The 15,830-nt window shown below is 40.6% G+C and overlaps 1 protein-coding gene across 6 annotated transcripts in view; it reads right to left on the reverse strand.

Annotated features, from left to right (window-relative positions):
- mcrs1 (microspherule protein 1) overlaps positions 1–15,830 on the reverse strand; it is a 33,762-nt gene that overhangs the window by 12,157 nt on the left and 5,775 nt on the right. For 2 of the 6 annotated variants that reach the window (XM_043681890.2, XM_087985652.1), the window contains exons 3-10: positions 13,835–13,985; positions 11,550–11,688; positions 10,744–10,884; positions 10,244–10,390; positions 7,585–7,694; positions 7,063–7,171; positions 5,491–5,629; positions 4,113–4,188 (exon numbers count right to left, since the gene is read on the reverse strand). In XM_043681890.2, coding sequence (XP_043537825.1) covers positions 4,113–4,188; positions 5,491–5,629; positions 7,063–7,171; positions 7,585–7,694; positions 10,244–10,390; positions 10,744–10,884; positions 11,550–11,688; positions 13,835–13,985 — 1,012 coding nt within the window. The remainder of the gene's footprint in view (positions 1–4,112; positions 4,189–5,490; positions 5,630–7,062; positions 7,172–7,584; positions 7,695–10,243; positions 10,391–10,743; positions 10,885–11,549; positions 11,689–13,834; positions 13,986–15,830) is intronic. The other 4 variants (XM_043681894.2, XM_043681896.2, XM_043681895.2 and 1 more) reach the window with 4 other exon arrangements.

A 15,830-nucleotide genomic window follows, 5' to 3' on the forward strand; every position in this document is an offset into this window, starting at 1 on the left:
CGCTACATTTAAACTAAGTAGTGGGGGGGGAGGGGACAAACTGGATGTTTAAAAAGGAAATTGTAGGGAAAATTAGAACAAGAGAAGTCAAGAAAGACAACTGTATCAATGAGGTAGAAAACTCGGAAAGAGATCATGCTGTAAGGTTGAGTGAAATAGGGATTGATGGGAAGGGTGAGGGCAGTAACAAATTAAAAATACTATACATGAATGCACGAAGCATTAGACATAAGATGGATGAGCTTGAGGCTCTTTTGGGAATTGGCAGATACGATATTGTGGGGATAACGGAGACGTGGCTTCAAGCGGACAGGGCCTGGGAAATGAATATTCAAGGCTACATGTGCTATCGTAAGGACAGACTGACGGGCAGAGGGGATGGGGTGGCCTTGTTGGTAAGGGAGGATATTCAGTCCCTTGCGCGGGAGGACCTAGAGTCAGGGGATGTAGAGTCAGTGTGAATAGAGCTGCGAAATACTAAAAGTAAAAAGACCCTCTTGGGAGTCATCTACAGGTCCCCAAACAGTAGTCTGGATGTCGGATGTAAGTTGAATCAGGAGCTGAAATTGGCCTGTCGTAAAGATGTTACTACAGTTGTTATGGGGGATTTTAACATGCAGGTAGACTGGGAGAATCAGGATGGTATTGGACCTCAAGAAAGAGACTTTATGGAGTGCCTCCGAGATGGATTCTTAGAGCAGCTGGTGCTAGAGCCGACCAGGGAGAAGGCAATTCTGGATCTGGTATTGTGTAACGAACCAGAATTGGTCAGAGACCTCGAAGTGAAGGAGCCATTGGGAAGTAGTGACCATAATACATTAAGCTTCAATCTGCAATTTGAGAGGGAGAGGGTACAGTCGGAAGTGACAGTACTTCTGTTGAATAAAGGGAATTATGGAGCTATGAGGGAGGAGCTGGCCAAAGTTCAATGGTGCAATACCTTAGCAGGGATGACCGTGGAGGAACAATGGCGGATATTTCTGTGTATAATGCAGAAGTTGTAGGATCAGTTCATTCCTAAAAGGAAGAAAGATCCCAGGAGGAGGCATGGGCGGCCGTGGCTGACGAGGGAAGTTAAGAAACATATAAAGTTAAAAGAGAAAAAGTATAACATAGCAAAGGTAAGTGGGAAAACTGAGGACTGGGAAGCTTTTAAAGAGCAACAGAGGATTACTAAGAAGGAAATACGCAGAGGAAAAATGAGGTATGAAGGTAAACTGGCCAATAATATAAAGGAGGATAGTAAAAGCTTTTTTAGGTATGTGCAAGGCAAAAAAATGGTTAGGACTAAAATTGGGCCCTTGAAGACAGAAACAGGGGAATATATTACCGGGAACAAAGAAATGGCAGAGGAATTCAATGGGTACTTCAGATCTGTGTTCACTGGGGAAGACATAAGCAATCTCCCTGAGGTAACAGTGGCTGAAGGACCTGAACTTAAGGGAATTTATATTTGCCAGGATTTGGTGTTGGAGAGACTGTTAGGTCTGAAGGTCGATAAGTCTCCGGGGCCTGATGGTCTGCATCCCAGGGTACTGAAGGAGGGGGCTCGGGAAATCGTGGATGCGTTGGTGATTATTTTCCAGAGTTCGATAGATTCGGGGTCGGTTCCTGAGGATTGGAGGGTGGCTAATGTTATACCACTTTTTAAGAAAGGCGGGAGAGAGAGAAAGCAGGAAATTATAGACCAGTTAGTCTGACCTCAGTGGTGGGAAAGATGCTGGAGTCTATTATAAAGGATGAAATTACAGCACATCTGGATAGTAGTAACAGGATAGGTCAGAGTCAGCATGGATTTATGAAGGGAAATCACGCTTGACTAATCTTCTTAAATTTTTTGAAGATGTAACTCTGAAGATGGACAAGGGAGATCCAGTAGATGTAGTGTACCTGGACTTTCAGAAAGCTTTTGATAAAGTCCCACACAGGAGGTTAGTGAGTAAAATTAGGGCACATGGTATTGGGGGCAAAGTACTAGATTGGATTGAAAATTGGTTGGCTGATAGGAAACAAAGGGTAGTGATAAACGGCTCCATTTCGGAATGGCAGGCAGTGACCAGTGGGGTACCGCAGGGATCCGTGCTGGGACCACAGCTTTTTACAATATATGTTAATGATATAGAAGATGGTATCAGCAATAACATTAGCAAATTTGCTGATGATACAAAGCTGGGTGGCAGGGTGAAATGTGATGAGGATGTTAGGAGATTACAGGGTGACCTGGACAAGTTAGGTGAGTGGTCAGATGCATGGCAGATGCAGTTTAATGTGGATAAATGTATGGTTATCCACTTTGGTGGCAAGAACAGGAAGGCAGATTACTACCTCAATGGAATCAATTTAGGTAAAGGGGCAGTACAGAGAGATCTGGGTGTTCTTGTACACCAGTCAATGAAGGCAAGCATGCAGGTACAGCAGGTAGCGAAGGAGGCTAATAGCATGCTGACCTTCATAACAAGAGGGATTGAATATAGAAGCAAAGAGGTGTTTCTGCAGCTGTACAGGGCCCTGGTGAGACCACACCTGGAGTACTGTGTGCAGTTCTGGTCTCCAAATTTGAGGAAAGACATTCTGGCTATTGAGGGAGTGCAGTGTAGGTTCACGAGGTCAATTCCTGGAATGGCAGGATTACCTTACACTGAAAGACTGAAGCGACTGGGCTTGTATACCCTTGAGTTTAGAAGACTGAGAGGGGATTGAGACATATAAGATTATGAAAGGATTGGACACTCTGGCAGCAGGAAACATGTTTCCGCTAATGGGTGAGTGCCGAACCAGAGGACACAGCTTAAAAGTACGGGGTAGACCATTTAGGACAGAGCTCAGGAGAAACTTCTTCACCCAGAGAGTGGTGGCTGTGTGGAATGCTCTGCCCCAGAGGGCAGTGGAGGCCCAGTCTCTGGATTCATTTAAGAAAGAGTTGGATAGAGCTCCCAAAAGATAGTGGAATCAAGGGTTATGGAGATCAGGCAGGAACAGGATACTGATTAGGAATGATCAACCATGACCATATTGAATGGTGGTGCAGGCTCGAAGGGCTGAATGGCCTACTCCTGCACCTATTGTCTATTGTCTAATATTGAAAGTTGCCCACCAATACATCCACAATTTCTAGGGCCACTTCCTGAAGTACTCTGGGACAAAGACTATGGACCCCTGGGGATTTATCGGTCTCTAATCCCACCAGTTTCCCCAGCACCATTTCCTTACTAATACTGATTACCTTCAGTTTCTCTCTCTCACTGGACCCTGTGCTACCCAACATTTTTGGGATGTTACTTGTCTCGTCCTTTGCAGTTAACTGGTCTTCCATCTCTTTGTTTCCCATTATAAAACTTACCGTTTCTGACATTTGCCTTCACGAAGTTTTTTCTCTTCACGTACCAATTGAAGCTTTTGTATGCTCCCTGCAAGCTTACATTGAGGCAGTTAATCTCGCTGTCCTTCTTTGCTGAAATCTAAACTGCTTCCCATTCTCGGGTTTGCTGGTTTTCTCCAATTTGTATGTCCCTTCTTTAGATTCAACACCAACACGAATTTTCCTTGTTAGCCATGCTCAGGCCATCTTTCCTGTTTCATTTTTGTGCCAGACAAGAATAGCTAATTTTTGTCGTTCCTCAATGCACCTTTAAAATGTTTGCCATTGCCTAACCATAGTCATCCTTTTAAGTAACATTCTCCAACTTATCAGACCATTGCAGTTTCCTTTATTTATAATCAGGACCCTAGTCTCAGAATCAACTAAGTCATTCACCATCTTAATGAAGAATAGAACGGTCACATATAGTGATGTTCCCTCTAACCTAGGAAAATAAATGAAAACTTGAAAAAAGAAAGCATTCACGTAACTAAGATTCACCAGTTTAAACATGCTTTTTTATGTGATGTTGTTCCTAATCACTCCATATCAAGCTGCTACACACCCAATAAATAAAAACAGTTCAATTGACGTCTATGCTGAATTCAAACCCAGGTTCCAGAAGTACAAGGTGAATATCACACCTCTGTTATTTTACTACTTCAGAAATAAGCGATCACTTTGACACGAATATAAAGAGGTGGAGAGAGAATTACATTCATTTCCCAATGTAAACAAAACTTTTAACACTTACTTGAGTTTGCTGTCATCAATCATGTCTTCCGCATCAGAAAAATTCAGAACTTGATCTCCCTTCGGTAACGGTTGGACTAGCAAGTAAGTGAAGAACCAGTAAGGAAAACGGAGTAAAATCACCACAGCACATTAAATCGACAGCAGAAAAGCTCATTTATATAAAGCCTTTAGCATAACAACATCCAAAAATGTTTCATAAAGGCAAAACCAGATTCTAAAGAATACAGATGCATAGTGTGTGATTGAAGTAATGCTCAGAAACAGAGATGTGAAGCACGGGAGAGGTCGAATATTGTTTCGATAAGCATTCCTATAACCTTCTTTAACCGAACAGACCAGAACATGTTGTAATTAGGATGCGGCTTCCTACTTTGTTGTATCATTACTAAATGATAAAATGTAATCTTTCTCTCTCCTAAAGAGTCAGACTCTCACTCAGCAACAGATGCTGGACACTTACTGGTACTTCATGCAATGTATTATTCAGATGTACCTCATGCCTGCCAACATTTCCCAAAGTGAATTTGGCCAACAAACATCAGCAGTTTTTTTTCTTTAAAACTAAGTGGGAGGACATCGCTTTAAGTCAAATGTTAGTGAACTGCCGTCCAGCCTGGGTGGAGAAATTCACACCTTCAGAAGAATATATTGGCTTTGAGTACAATGTAGTTTACAAGTTGATACCTAGACTTCAGGAGTTATGAGGAGAGGTTATACAAATAAGGCCTGTTTTCACTAGAGTTTAGAAGGTTAAGGCGTGATCTAATCAAAGTCTTCAAGATATTAACAGGAAATGGCAGGGTGAATAAAGATAAACCATTTCCACTAATTGGGGACTCTAGAACGATGGGGGGGGCATAGTCTGAAAATTAGGGCCAGACCGTTTAGGAGAGATGTTAGGAAGCATTGCTAAACACAAAGGATGGTAAAGGTTCAGAACTCTCTTCCACAAATGGCAGTGGATCCTGGATCAGTTGTTATTTTTAAATCTCAAATAGATAATGTTTTATTAAGCAAAGGTATTAAGGGATATGGGTGAAAGACCATATGAAGTTAGGCCATAGATCAGCCATGATCTCATTGAACATGGAACAGGCTCGAGGGACTTAATAGGCTACTCCTAAGTTCCTAATATTTTAACATTTAGCAGATGTCAAATTAATAAGTCGACACTGCATGGCCACCTTGCATGATGATAGGTGCCTGCATCTTCCACAGCCACTTGTACCACCCCAACCTCGAACGTATGAGCACCAAAAACAAACGTGGCCCTCACCAGCACATTCAGAGGTTGAAGAAACTTCCTAGGGTATGGGGAAAGCATTGGATGAATGTCTACTCTCTGCTCATCAGCCACAAAGCCAGCATGCTTTTACCTGTTTGATCTTCTAAGAGATAGTATTGTTTCATCAGCTGCCAATGAACCTGCAGAGATTTAGCAGTGCGAGACTGATAGAAAACATTTGGATGTTTGTTCAATAACTCCTGAAAGGTGTCCAGTGTGGGTTGACTAGTCTATGGAGAGAACAGAAAAAAAAGTAAACAATAGCAGGTGGTTCTGTCAGCCCTGCTCTGTTAGAAGGTCGAGATATCCAAGCAAAGACATGTAAAACCTCCCTCTTCCAAATTGAAAAGAATGTGCTCAATTTAGTTAGGGACCAGCTACGATGAAATTCCAAATCCAAGTGAACTTAAATTGAGTACAGTCAGATAGGTTTGGATCGGTCAGTTTAAGAAAGCCAACATTATCGCTTATTGGAAGGGCTATTGTATATGAAAGTACAAAAGTCATGCTTCAGTTGTGCAGGACACTGGTGAGACCGGGTCTGGAATAATGTGCACAGTATTGGTCACCTTATTTAAGAAGGATGTAAATGCGCTGGAAACAGTTCAGAAATGGTTTACTAAACTAATATCTGGAACAAGTGGGTTTTGTCTTACAAGGAAAGGCTGGACATACTAGGCTTGTATTCACTGGAGATTTTTTTTAAAAAGTGACTTGATTGAAATATACAAGATCCTGAGGAGTCTTGACAGGATGTACGTGGAAACATTGTTTCCTCATGTCATTATCTCGACCTGAGGGTCACTGTTTGCAAATTTGGGGTCCATTTAAGACAGAGTTAGGGAGATTTTTTTTCTCAAAGGCTCTGGAATCTTTGGAACTCTTCTCCCCTAGCAGAGTCACTGAATTTTTAAGGCAGAGATAGATAGATTCTTGATAAGCAAGGGGGTGAAAGCTTTTTAGAGATATACAGGAACACTAAATACTCAGATCAGCCATGACCTCACTGAATGGCGGAGCAGGCTCAAGGACTGAGTGACCTACTCCTGCTCTTAATTTCCTTGCTTGTATGATTTTGTTAAAAATGTTTTATTATACATTTACTGATATTAGAAGGTCACATTAAAATATTTTAATCAATGGATACATTTTCTTCCCTCTTTTGAAGACATTTAAGATTTGCTGGAGAAAACCGCGACCAAGTATGAGCAGCTCTCCAGTGCTATACTCCGATGGCCATTCTCCATGGCTGTCTGACCAGAGGCAATGCTACCAGGTTCTTTGAACATTAAGAGCATCATAACTTTAACCCCATTCAATACTTTCCCATAAGAATGTTCCAAAAGCAATCAGAACACAAATCCTGGAAGACTTTACCCCTATTATGGGCACTGTTCCAATAGTTGCCATGCTGAACTGAGAGCTGGAATTTAATCAGGATCCTTCAAGACATTTGGGACTCGGTTCATTGTGTGCATTATTCTGTATAAAATATAATCCACTTCAAGTCTTTGGCTACAATCAATTTGATCCTCAAAATAATAAATTGCTTTTAACAACCTGCTCTCTTCCCCACACCTTGCCACCATGCCAATGTCCAGTTCTAAAAGGAAAGATAATTTATACTGTGTTTTAACCCTGTGGAAAATACTGCATTCATTACCGATCCAATCTTTGCCAACTGTTGCTCCTCTGCCTTGCTATAAAGAGCTTTGGCCTGAATTGCTGCAATTGCTTCAGGGTGAAGCTGTCTCATCGCCTGACAAGCCAATCTGAAAGAGCAAGCAGCCATTAACAGATTCAGGTTCACATGAGCTTTCAAGGTTCAGACTTACACAAGATATAAACAGGGAGGAAAAAGTTATGAAACAGTTGTGAATCCACAGACTCTTGACAGTGAGCAAAACTTTGAGCAATTTGCTTACATCTGAACTGTACAATCATGTTTCAAATTACTGGTCCATTCACTTGACAACGGATTGTCTTCCACAGCTGCAATGATTTTAAATTCACAAACTGTTTTACATACACAAAGTGAAAAACATTCTATTTCTTAGCACGAATGTACACATTGATAAGTAGAACATTCAGATTCATTAGAGAGAAAAACAGAGCAGATGTAATAGATTATTGTTAGTCTTAAATGCAGCTCAGCAGCTTTTCATTTTGTAGTCACTTTACTTACTTCGATATAACAGGGTCATACAACAGTGCATACCACCGCTCCCGGATCTCCCGTAATGTGAAACGACAACTGAACTTCACTCCAAGGTGCACTGCAGTCAAGTCATTTGTCTGTAGTTCAAAAATACAACATCAGCCCACAGAAAGAATGGAAACATTCACTGTAAATTTTAATATACGGATGCCCACTGGTGGGCAAGATGCTAATATTATTGGTTACTAAATAAAACATGCTCTAAACAGCAGCATAGAATGATCCAGCAGGTTTTCAGCTGCAGAACATTACCATTCCAGCTGCACAAGGCAGTTACCATCACACAGGTTCTTCTCCACACTCTTTCACGCTCACCAACCTCCCCACCCCTCCGACAATCTTTATCCCTTCTTTCCAAAACTGTGCTGGGACACAGCAAAAGAGGGGAACTAACAGTCCAGAACCTCACCCCAAATAGTTGCTCACTGTGTACAGCCCAAGTCATGTTAGCACTATTCAAATGTATCCCAGCAGAGACAGATTCTCTCCTCAACCATCTCACATGCACATCTTCCAGCAGAGATCAGGCATCACTGAGCAAAAATAGGCAACTGGATCTTCTCCTTATCTCAAGCAATAAATTAATGTTTTTTTAAATTAATGTGTTTTTTTTAAAATAAAGGGAAAAGTGATGAGTTGATTCAAGACTGAGTCAGTAAGTTGTAAGAAGTAGAAAGAAGGTTTAATTCCAATTTATATCATATGCATTACCCACAATCTACAATTTCCATTAAATTACCACACTTTAATATATGGACATAACAAAATATACTTTCTGTTTAAACACATTTCAATCCACTCACTGCAGAAAATCCTGAACTAAACAGAAAGCATACAGTGCACAACTGAATCAGGCCCAAACATTAGGCACAGATTAGGAATATCAGTCACATCTTCACAACACTACAAATTATTACACACTTTAGGTCACGTGCAAAGTGGCTCATGTTCATTCCTGTGTTCTGATCCATTTGAAATTTTGTAAAAGATCATTTTTGGTACAAAGGTTGAGTTTTCCTCTTAATTCACTACTTTTTTGAAAAACTAATGTACATTCCCTATCTGACTGTCTCTCATCACTTTGTTATCGCACTGTAGCGCTTCCTAGTGACAAGAATCAGGTACTACAAATGAGTTGAGTGGTTGAAAGCCATGGGCTGAAATACCAAAGAATACTTTCTGCTTTTCTGGATCCAGTTTGCCTTATATACACAAAGATGTATCAATAACCTACTTTTAACAATTCTAAACTATCTTCTCTCTTTCTCAGGAGCAACTGCTTTACACATTCAGCTTCTGCTCAGAGCCCTGCAGAACTGTTCCAAACTGAAACATAAAGCTGCTTTCCAAGTATTAGGTGTTTCCCGTATGCCCAAAACAGAATTCTGCTTCTGAAAGCTTAATGCACTACATTGTAAACTCTCCCAACATAATCAAATCCCAATAAGCCTCCAAAAAGCACATTCTCAGACTGATTTTTAAAAGACATCACTATGGCTACAAGAATACTTATAAGTTAATCATTAAACCCCTTCAGACACAGAAAACCCATATGCCATGAACTCAAAATTCAAAAATCCAAAACCTCCAAATAAATGATATTAAAATGCAGCAAACTTTGTTTTAACCTGCACCTTATGAACACTCTCAATAAACCGGCACACGTTATATATACCTCAAATACCAGATGTTTACTTTGTTATTGCAAACCCCGCAATGTCCAAGTAGTCAGCTGAGGGTGACAAGTGAGAAGGCTCTCTTCTGATAAGTTTTATTTAAGCAAAATTTGCATTACTATTTAAGAGATTAATGCTGTAAATAAAGTGATCTGCATACCCCTTGCATTATGTTTCTATTACTTATGTTTTTACATTGTTCATGTGGACTCCTTGATCAACCGGAATATTTCACCAAACGGCATACTTCTAGTCCCATAGGTGCCGGTTAATAAAACGTTTGCCATATGTATAAATCATACACGGTACATCACAATCACATTATCACAAGATCTTAAAAGCAAATTACTTTTAAGACTAGTACGTCGGCCCAGCAAATCACTTTTGCAGATTAGAAGGCAACTTAGCAACAGGCCTGAAGCTGAAAAGGGTTTGGAAAAAAATACACACAAATGCACTTAAATTGGAAGCCATCATCTCAGAAACCAGTTCAAGTAGCATGAGCAGAAAGGGGAGACAGTGTAGAAAAAAATAAAACATGGGATAAAGTAAAGATGAGATAAAATTAAAGTTTATTTCCAGGTTTCAAATGACTTAAATGATAGAACTTAAGTAGATCGGAGAGAATATACGCTTCCCATGAGGGAAGGTTTTTGACAAAAGGTCATTAACTTTCTTTTCCCCTTCAGATGCTGCCAGTACTACTGGAGTATTTCCAGGATATTGTATTTTTCCTTTCCATTCTCAAGATCCACAGCATTTTGCTTGTGTTTTGAGATTAATTAGGTCCTGATTACATTCAGAAGATGAAGCATGGGACGAGACAAGTAAATAAGCTGATACAATGTTCCAAATTTCTGAGAATACAGACATCCATTATGTAGGATACAAGGATAAAAGCTATTTCAATCCCATATTTGTGAAATGTGTCCTCACTACCTCTACTTTACCTGCAAGACTGCATTTATTAACAGCAAGTCATCTGTTGGTTTCCATCGTCCAAGATCTTTTGTGACTTGAAGTGGCTGCTTGCTTTTCTTCAACCTCTTGGCAATGCTACTGGGAGCTGATGGCACTGTAGTAGATTTTGATATCTGCTAGAAGAATCATAGAGCGACATTAAAACATTAACCAAACACATGGCCTGGATAGGATATTGCTACAACCAGTGCTTTACCAACCCATTGGGGAACAAACAATTTAGTTACAAGCTTAAAGTTTTCTTCTACACGTGGATTTTGTGATAAAATTCAGAGAATACATCATCTTTCAGTGAATAAGGAAAAGATACACAAGAAGTTAAAAACGAAACTCAAATCAATACAAGTTGCAATAAAACATAGAAAAATGCTGGAAATATTGAGCAGGTCAGCCAACATCCAAAAGAGTGAAAATAAATCACAATTCAAACTGGCAGATCAGAGGCTGGGAAATGAGGCATGTAACTCACCTCCCGACTTGCCAATGCCTGTCCACCATCTACAAGGAACAAATTTTCAGTGCCAGCCTCCTTTGATTCATCAGTTAGAGCGTGATCCTTGATACAATCAGCAAGTACCGGGAATTGCAGCATGGAGCTACAAATCAGAGGCTTCAAAAAATAGATTGGAAAATGACACAAGGCAGTATCACCACTGAAGGATTCAAGACAATGCCAAACTTTGGGAATAAGGTCAGGCAGTTTATGACTGTTCCCAGTCCAATTGCATCTTTGCCTTGCATCACACCCGAATTCCACTGCTAGACAGCACATGCAGCAGTGCACTATTCAGCATTTACTCAATGCATCACACTATTTGGAGTTGAACAGGTCCCAATGAAAATAACTCACAGTAAGCAAAGCTTCCAACGTTGCAGAGGTGTGGAATTGGGACTGACCAGGTTGCTTGAACAAGAGGTCCTGGGCTGAACAGCCTCCTCTTATGTCATAGGGACTCTGCTTAACCAAGCAGTGAGGTGTATGTGGGAAATGAACCACTCAGTAAATTTAGAAAACATTAACCCATTAACTAACTGCCTAAAGAGCACAGATAGAAAAAAGGAAAACACTGCTGATGGTGAAAACCCAACTAAGAACCAATTAAGCTGGAAATGGAAGCACATAGCAGTTCATCAGCTTCTGACAAAGAAAAGGGACAGGTCAATAAAAAGGATCTGGCCAACCATTAATCTACCCTTTGTTTTCTCAAATGCTGATGGATCTACTGTGTATTTCCAGCATTTTGTTGAGTTTTGTTTTCTTGTATAGTTATATACTTTTCTCTTCTCATTGGATGATGGTTCACTGCCAGAGTATCGCCCAGGTTCCATCCCTGTTGGACCCTTTGCCCGAGTGGAAGATTTAGCGAGGCTGCTCTCAACTAGCTCATCATCAAACTTCTTGCGTTTTATGGATCTGGAAAATGGAACAATGTAAGAATGGTCAGTCAGTGGTGCAAAAGAAAATGACAGAACAACATGGTTAAGTAAGAATAGGAAGCGTACCCTGACTGTTCCAGATGCAGAGATTAAAATCTGAACTATTGCTAAAGAAAGAAATTGCTCCCAACTTAAAATTTAGGCCTGGAGATCTCAACAACACTGTGATCTTGACCAATCACTTGAACTCAGATTTGAGTTTAAATCCAATCCAAATTGATGGAGTGAAGGTTCTCTTTGTTAAGATGGAAACATCAAAATATTTGAGGGTAAGGAGGATGACACAAAGCACATGGTGCCAATGCTGGAGTGCAACATGTTTGCATTTGAGGTAGTCTCATCCCAACCCCAAGAGGGTCAATCTACAGCACAAAACTGCTCACATTGCAGTCATTACAAACTATACTAAACAAACTCTCAAGAACAGTGGAACTGGGAACGGAACATTCATGTTGTTCATTCACCAGCCTTCCTCACCATTCTATGTCCAAACACAGGAATGCCAAAACAATAATATGCTTCAATGCGTGGCACAGACATCTCTGTCTTTGCAGGGAAGATGACTTTTTGTCAAATAAACTCCTCACAATGTTGAAACTTTACCGTGCTACACCACCACCATTGCTTCTTGGGCCTCGAAAGATAAACCTCCACTACACACAAATAGCCACTAACCCACACAGCTTTATACCCAAGGCAATAATTAGCACTTGGAAAATGCACTCACTTCACATTTCTGTCATTTGACTTTTGCTGGATACATGGTCAGCAAGTTCAAACAGGATCAGGCTTTGTTGTGATGCCCTTTATGGGTCAAGGAATCCAACAGTCACATCCACAAACAACATTTGCTTAAGCAAAGTCCCAAAGGGGTGCTAACACCATGTTCAGCAGACAGGAGATTAGCAAAATAAATTAGGAGTAATTTGAAAACACACACACATGTACTAGTACAAAAACTAGCCGCAAAGCATCTAATATGGCTACTCATCAGTGGCACTCCTCATCCTGTTAAACAATATGAATCCTAAAATCCAGGTCTTAAATGCATGACATCTGCATTCCCTCAACAATTTGCACATGGCCCATTAATACGATCACCATTACAATTTATCTCTTTACTTAAGATGAACTTTAAAGAATCACAAACTTTATGACAGGTCAATGAAAGCATCATTTAAATTGTGTAGTGTGGCACAGTCCACCAGAAGGCTTGAACTGTGTGTTGGCAGTTGCCACTGTCAGAGAATTGACCAACACCAGCGAAAGAAACAACTGGAGAGAAAGAAAGAGAGATGACTCCTTCCTTTCCCACCTAACAAGCAGTTTTGGAAAGCTTGTGAACAACAATCAGAGGAACATGGAAGGACGTCACTCAACAAGGGGAGATCCAAACAGTAGAAAATCAGTCAAAAAGTAATTCTGAAATCATTTCCTCAACTCAGTTTACTCAGCCAAATGTGTATGAAAATACAGGTGATGGAAAGAAGGAACACCAAGCAACATGATTTCAAAATGGAGGGGTGGTCAGAGCTTCTGAGAGTTTGAAACACTTGACAAATTCTCAAGTTAAATCCCCCAGTATAGTTACTGTTTACAGCATGCAGGCTCTGTTCAGTCCGCCCTGTATCAAAGGGGTCTATCCATGCAGAATCACTTGAATATCACAGATCCTTATTTGATAGTCCAGTTATACTGTGAAAAAGGTCTTAAATAACAAATGCTCTGTTTTTGTCGGCAATACTGTGGTGTATACTAGCTCACCTATACACCTCACTAGATGCAGAACATCTTCTTCCAAGCTGTCTTCAACTCCCTGTCTTTGGGAGGTAAGGTGCAACCAACAACAAAGATAAATGGCCACCACTACCACCATGAGCCACTGTCAAACATCTGACTGCCATTTGGAAACGAATGAGCATTTATAATCTTGCTTTGCTTTTGCCAGTGCCAGCACTCAGAGCTCCACCCCACACCATAAATAAAATTCAGAATATCGAGTGGGACAGGTGATGAATATTGCAGAGAACCATTTCAAGTAGAAGTGGCACTGTCATATAAATGACATGTAAATAAAAGGCTGTAGGCGAGCTGAAGAGACAGCATTTCCACCCCTGCATTACCTGGATGAGCTTCTGCGTTTGGGAAGTAGGCTGAAAGCTTGAGTTGCGGTGCGTTTCTGTGCCGAGGGGGACTGGGCCCCATCAGATCTCCCCACAGACCCTGTCGACATAAGCCTTGTCCCAATAGTACCCAATGTACACTGCTGATCAGCTTCATAAAGAAAAAGAGCATTGCTTATTATTTCATGTAAAAACAGATGAGTTTTACCATCCATGTGATCTAACATATAAGCAGCAAGATTGACTTACTCACTTTAATGCTGTGACTCTACCTGACTTGTAATATCGCCCTAAAGTACACACTGTCTACACTGATTGATAACTAGCAAGCCTATTAACTGAAGTAATTTTACCCTTTCCTTCACAAGAAATGCATTTTCTCACATCTTTCTTGCATCATCTCCTGAGTGCTCGGGTATAAATCAATAGATATTACATACCCACTGTCGCTTCGCCCCCAAGTGGCCTTTATTTGGGACAGCAAGGGGCGACATACAACTTGATGACAGGATGCATGGGACCCAAAAAATTACAATCAACCTCAATCACATTTTTACCATCTTCCAGCAGCAGGGATCACAAATACAAATCCTGACAGTGTTTCCTTCCTCTAGCCAAGAAGTACCTCTTCCAGCACCTCTACTAAGACCCAAGCCAAAAAGCTATTGCAGCACACAGCAGAGACTGAATCTGGGAGTGACTGATGGGTTACATTGTTTGAGAAAGGAGGTCAGAATGGATTTTTTAAAAACTTTATTCACGGGACATGGGGTATTTAAGCGTCCATTTCCAATTACCTTCAAGAAGATAATGGTGAGCCACCTTCTTGAAATGCTGCAGTCTAGGAGACGTAGAAACACCTACAGTGCTGTTATAGAGTTCCAGAATTTTACCCAATAACGGTGAGGGAAAAGCAATACAGTCCGAAGTCAGATACATGGCTTAGAAGGGAACTCGGTGGTGTTTTCATGTATATGATTTGTCCTTCTAGAAAGTAGAGATGCTGGTTTGGAAGATACTTTTGAAAGAGCCTTATAAGTTGCCGCAGTGCACCTTGTAGATGATAAAAATGGCTGCCTCTGTGCATTTAGTGGAGGGAGTGAACGTGGATTTTGGTGGATGATTATGTGAAACAAGCAGGCTGCTGTGAACTAAGTTAAAAATCATACAACACCAGGTTATAGTCCTTCATCAGGTGATTGTGGAGGGCTCAATCGTATTTATAGCAAAAATCTGCAGTGTGATGTAACTGAAATTATACATTGAAAAATTGATTGTCTGTTAAGCCTTTCATCTGTTAGAGTACAGTGATAGTTTCACTTCTTTCATGTGTAAATCACAAAACTCTTTTTTTTAAAAAGTTGCATTCTCGGGTTAGCTGTTAACAATGGTGATAGCTAGACAATATGTTGAAGGTGTTAGCCCCCTGTGTTCTCTGTCACATGGGTTCATGTCACATTGCAATGGTGATCACCATTGCACACACAGATATTCCTACACACACACACACACAGGTACACACAGACGTGCACACACACCCTTATAGACACACACACACTCCCACATGCACCCCCTCACAGACTTAAGACACTCTGCACTCACTACACACATACACACACACTTTCTCACACTCACAACCCCCACCCCAGACAGACACACACAGACAAAGACCCACATGCACACACATATTTTGTGGGGTGAATTTGTACTTTCAGAGTTACATTGCACTTCGCTCAAAAACCATATAGATTCATGTAGAACTCTGAGCTCAAAAGCTGCATGAATTTATGTAAAACTCTGTTATCTCACTTTTTAGATTAGAATCAATCTCAACACCAGGTCATTGACAGAGAACACAGGGGGCTAACACCTTCAACATATTGTCTAGCTATCACCGTTGTTAACAGCTAACCCGAGAATGCAACTTTAAAAAGAGGGTTTTGTGATTTACACATGAAAGAAGTGAAACTATCACTGTATTCTAACAGATGAAAGG

This window comes from Chiloscyllium plagiosum, unplaced genomic scaffold (genome assembly GCF_037043375.1).
Source record: "Chiloscyllium plagiosum isolate Xiang-an unplaced genomic scaffold, Cpla_swu_hap1 HiC_scaffold_53X, whole genome shotgun sequence".
Lineage (NCBI taxonomy): Eukaryota > Metazoa > Chordata > Chondrichthyes > Orectolobiformes > Hemiscylliidae > Chiloscyllium > Chiloscyllium plagiosum.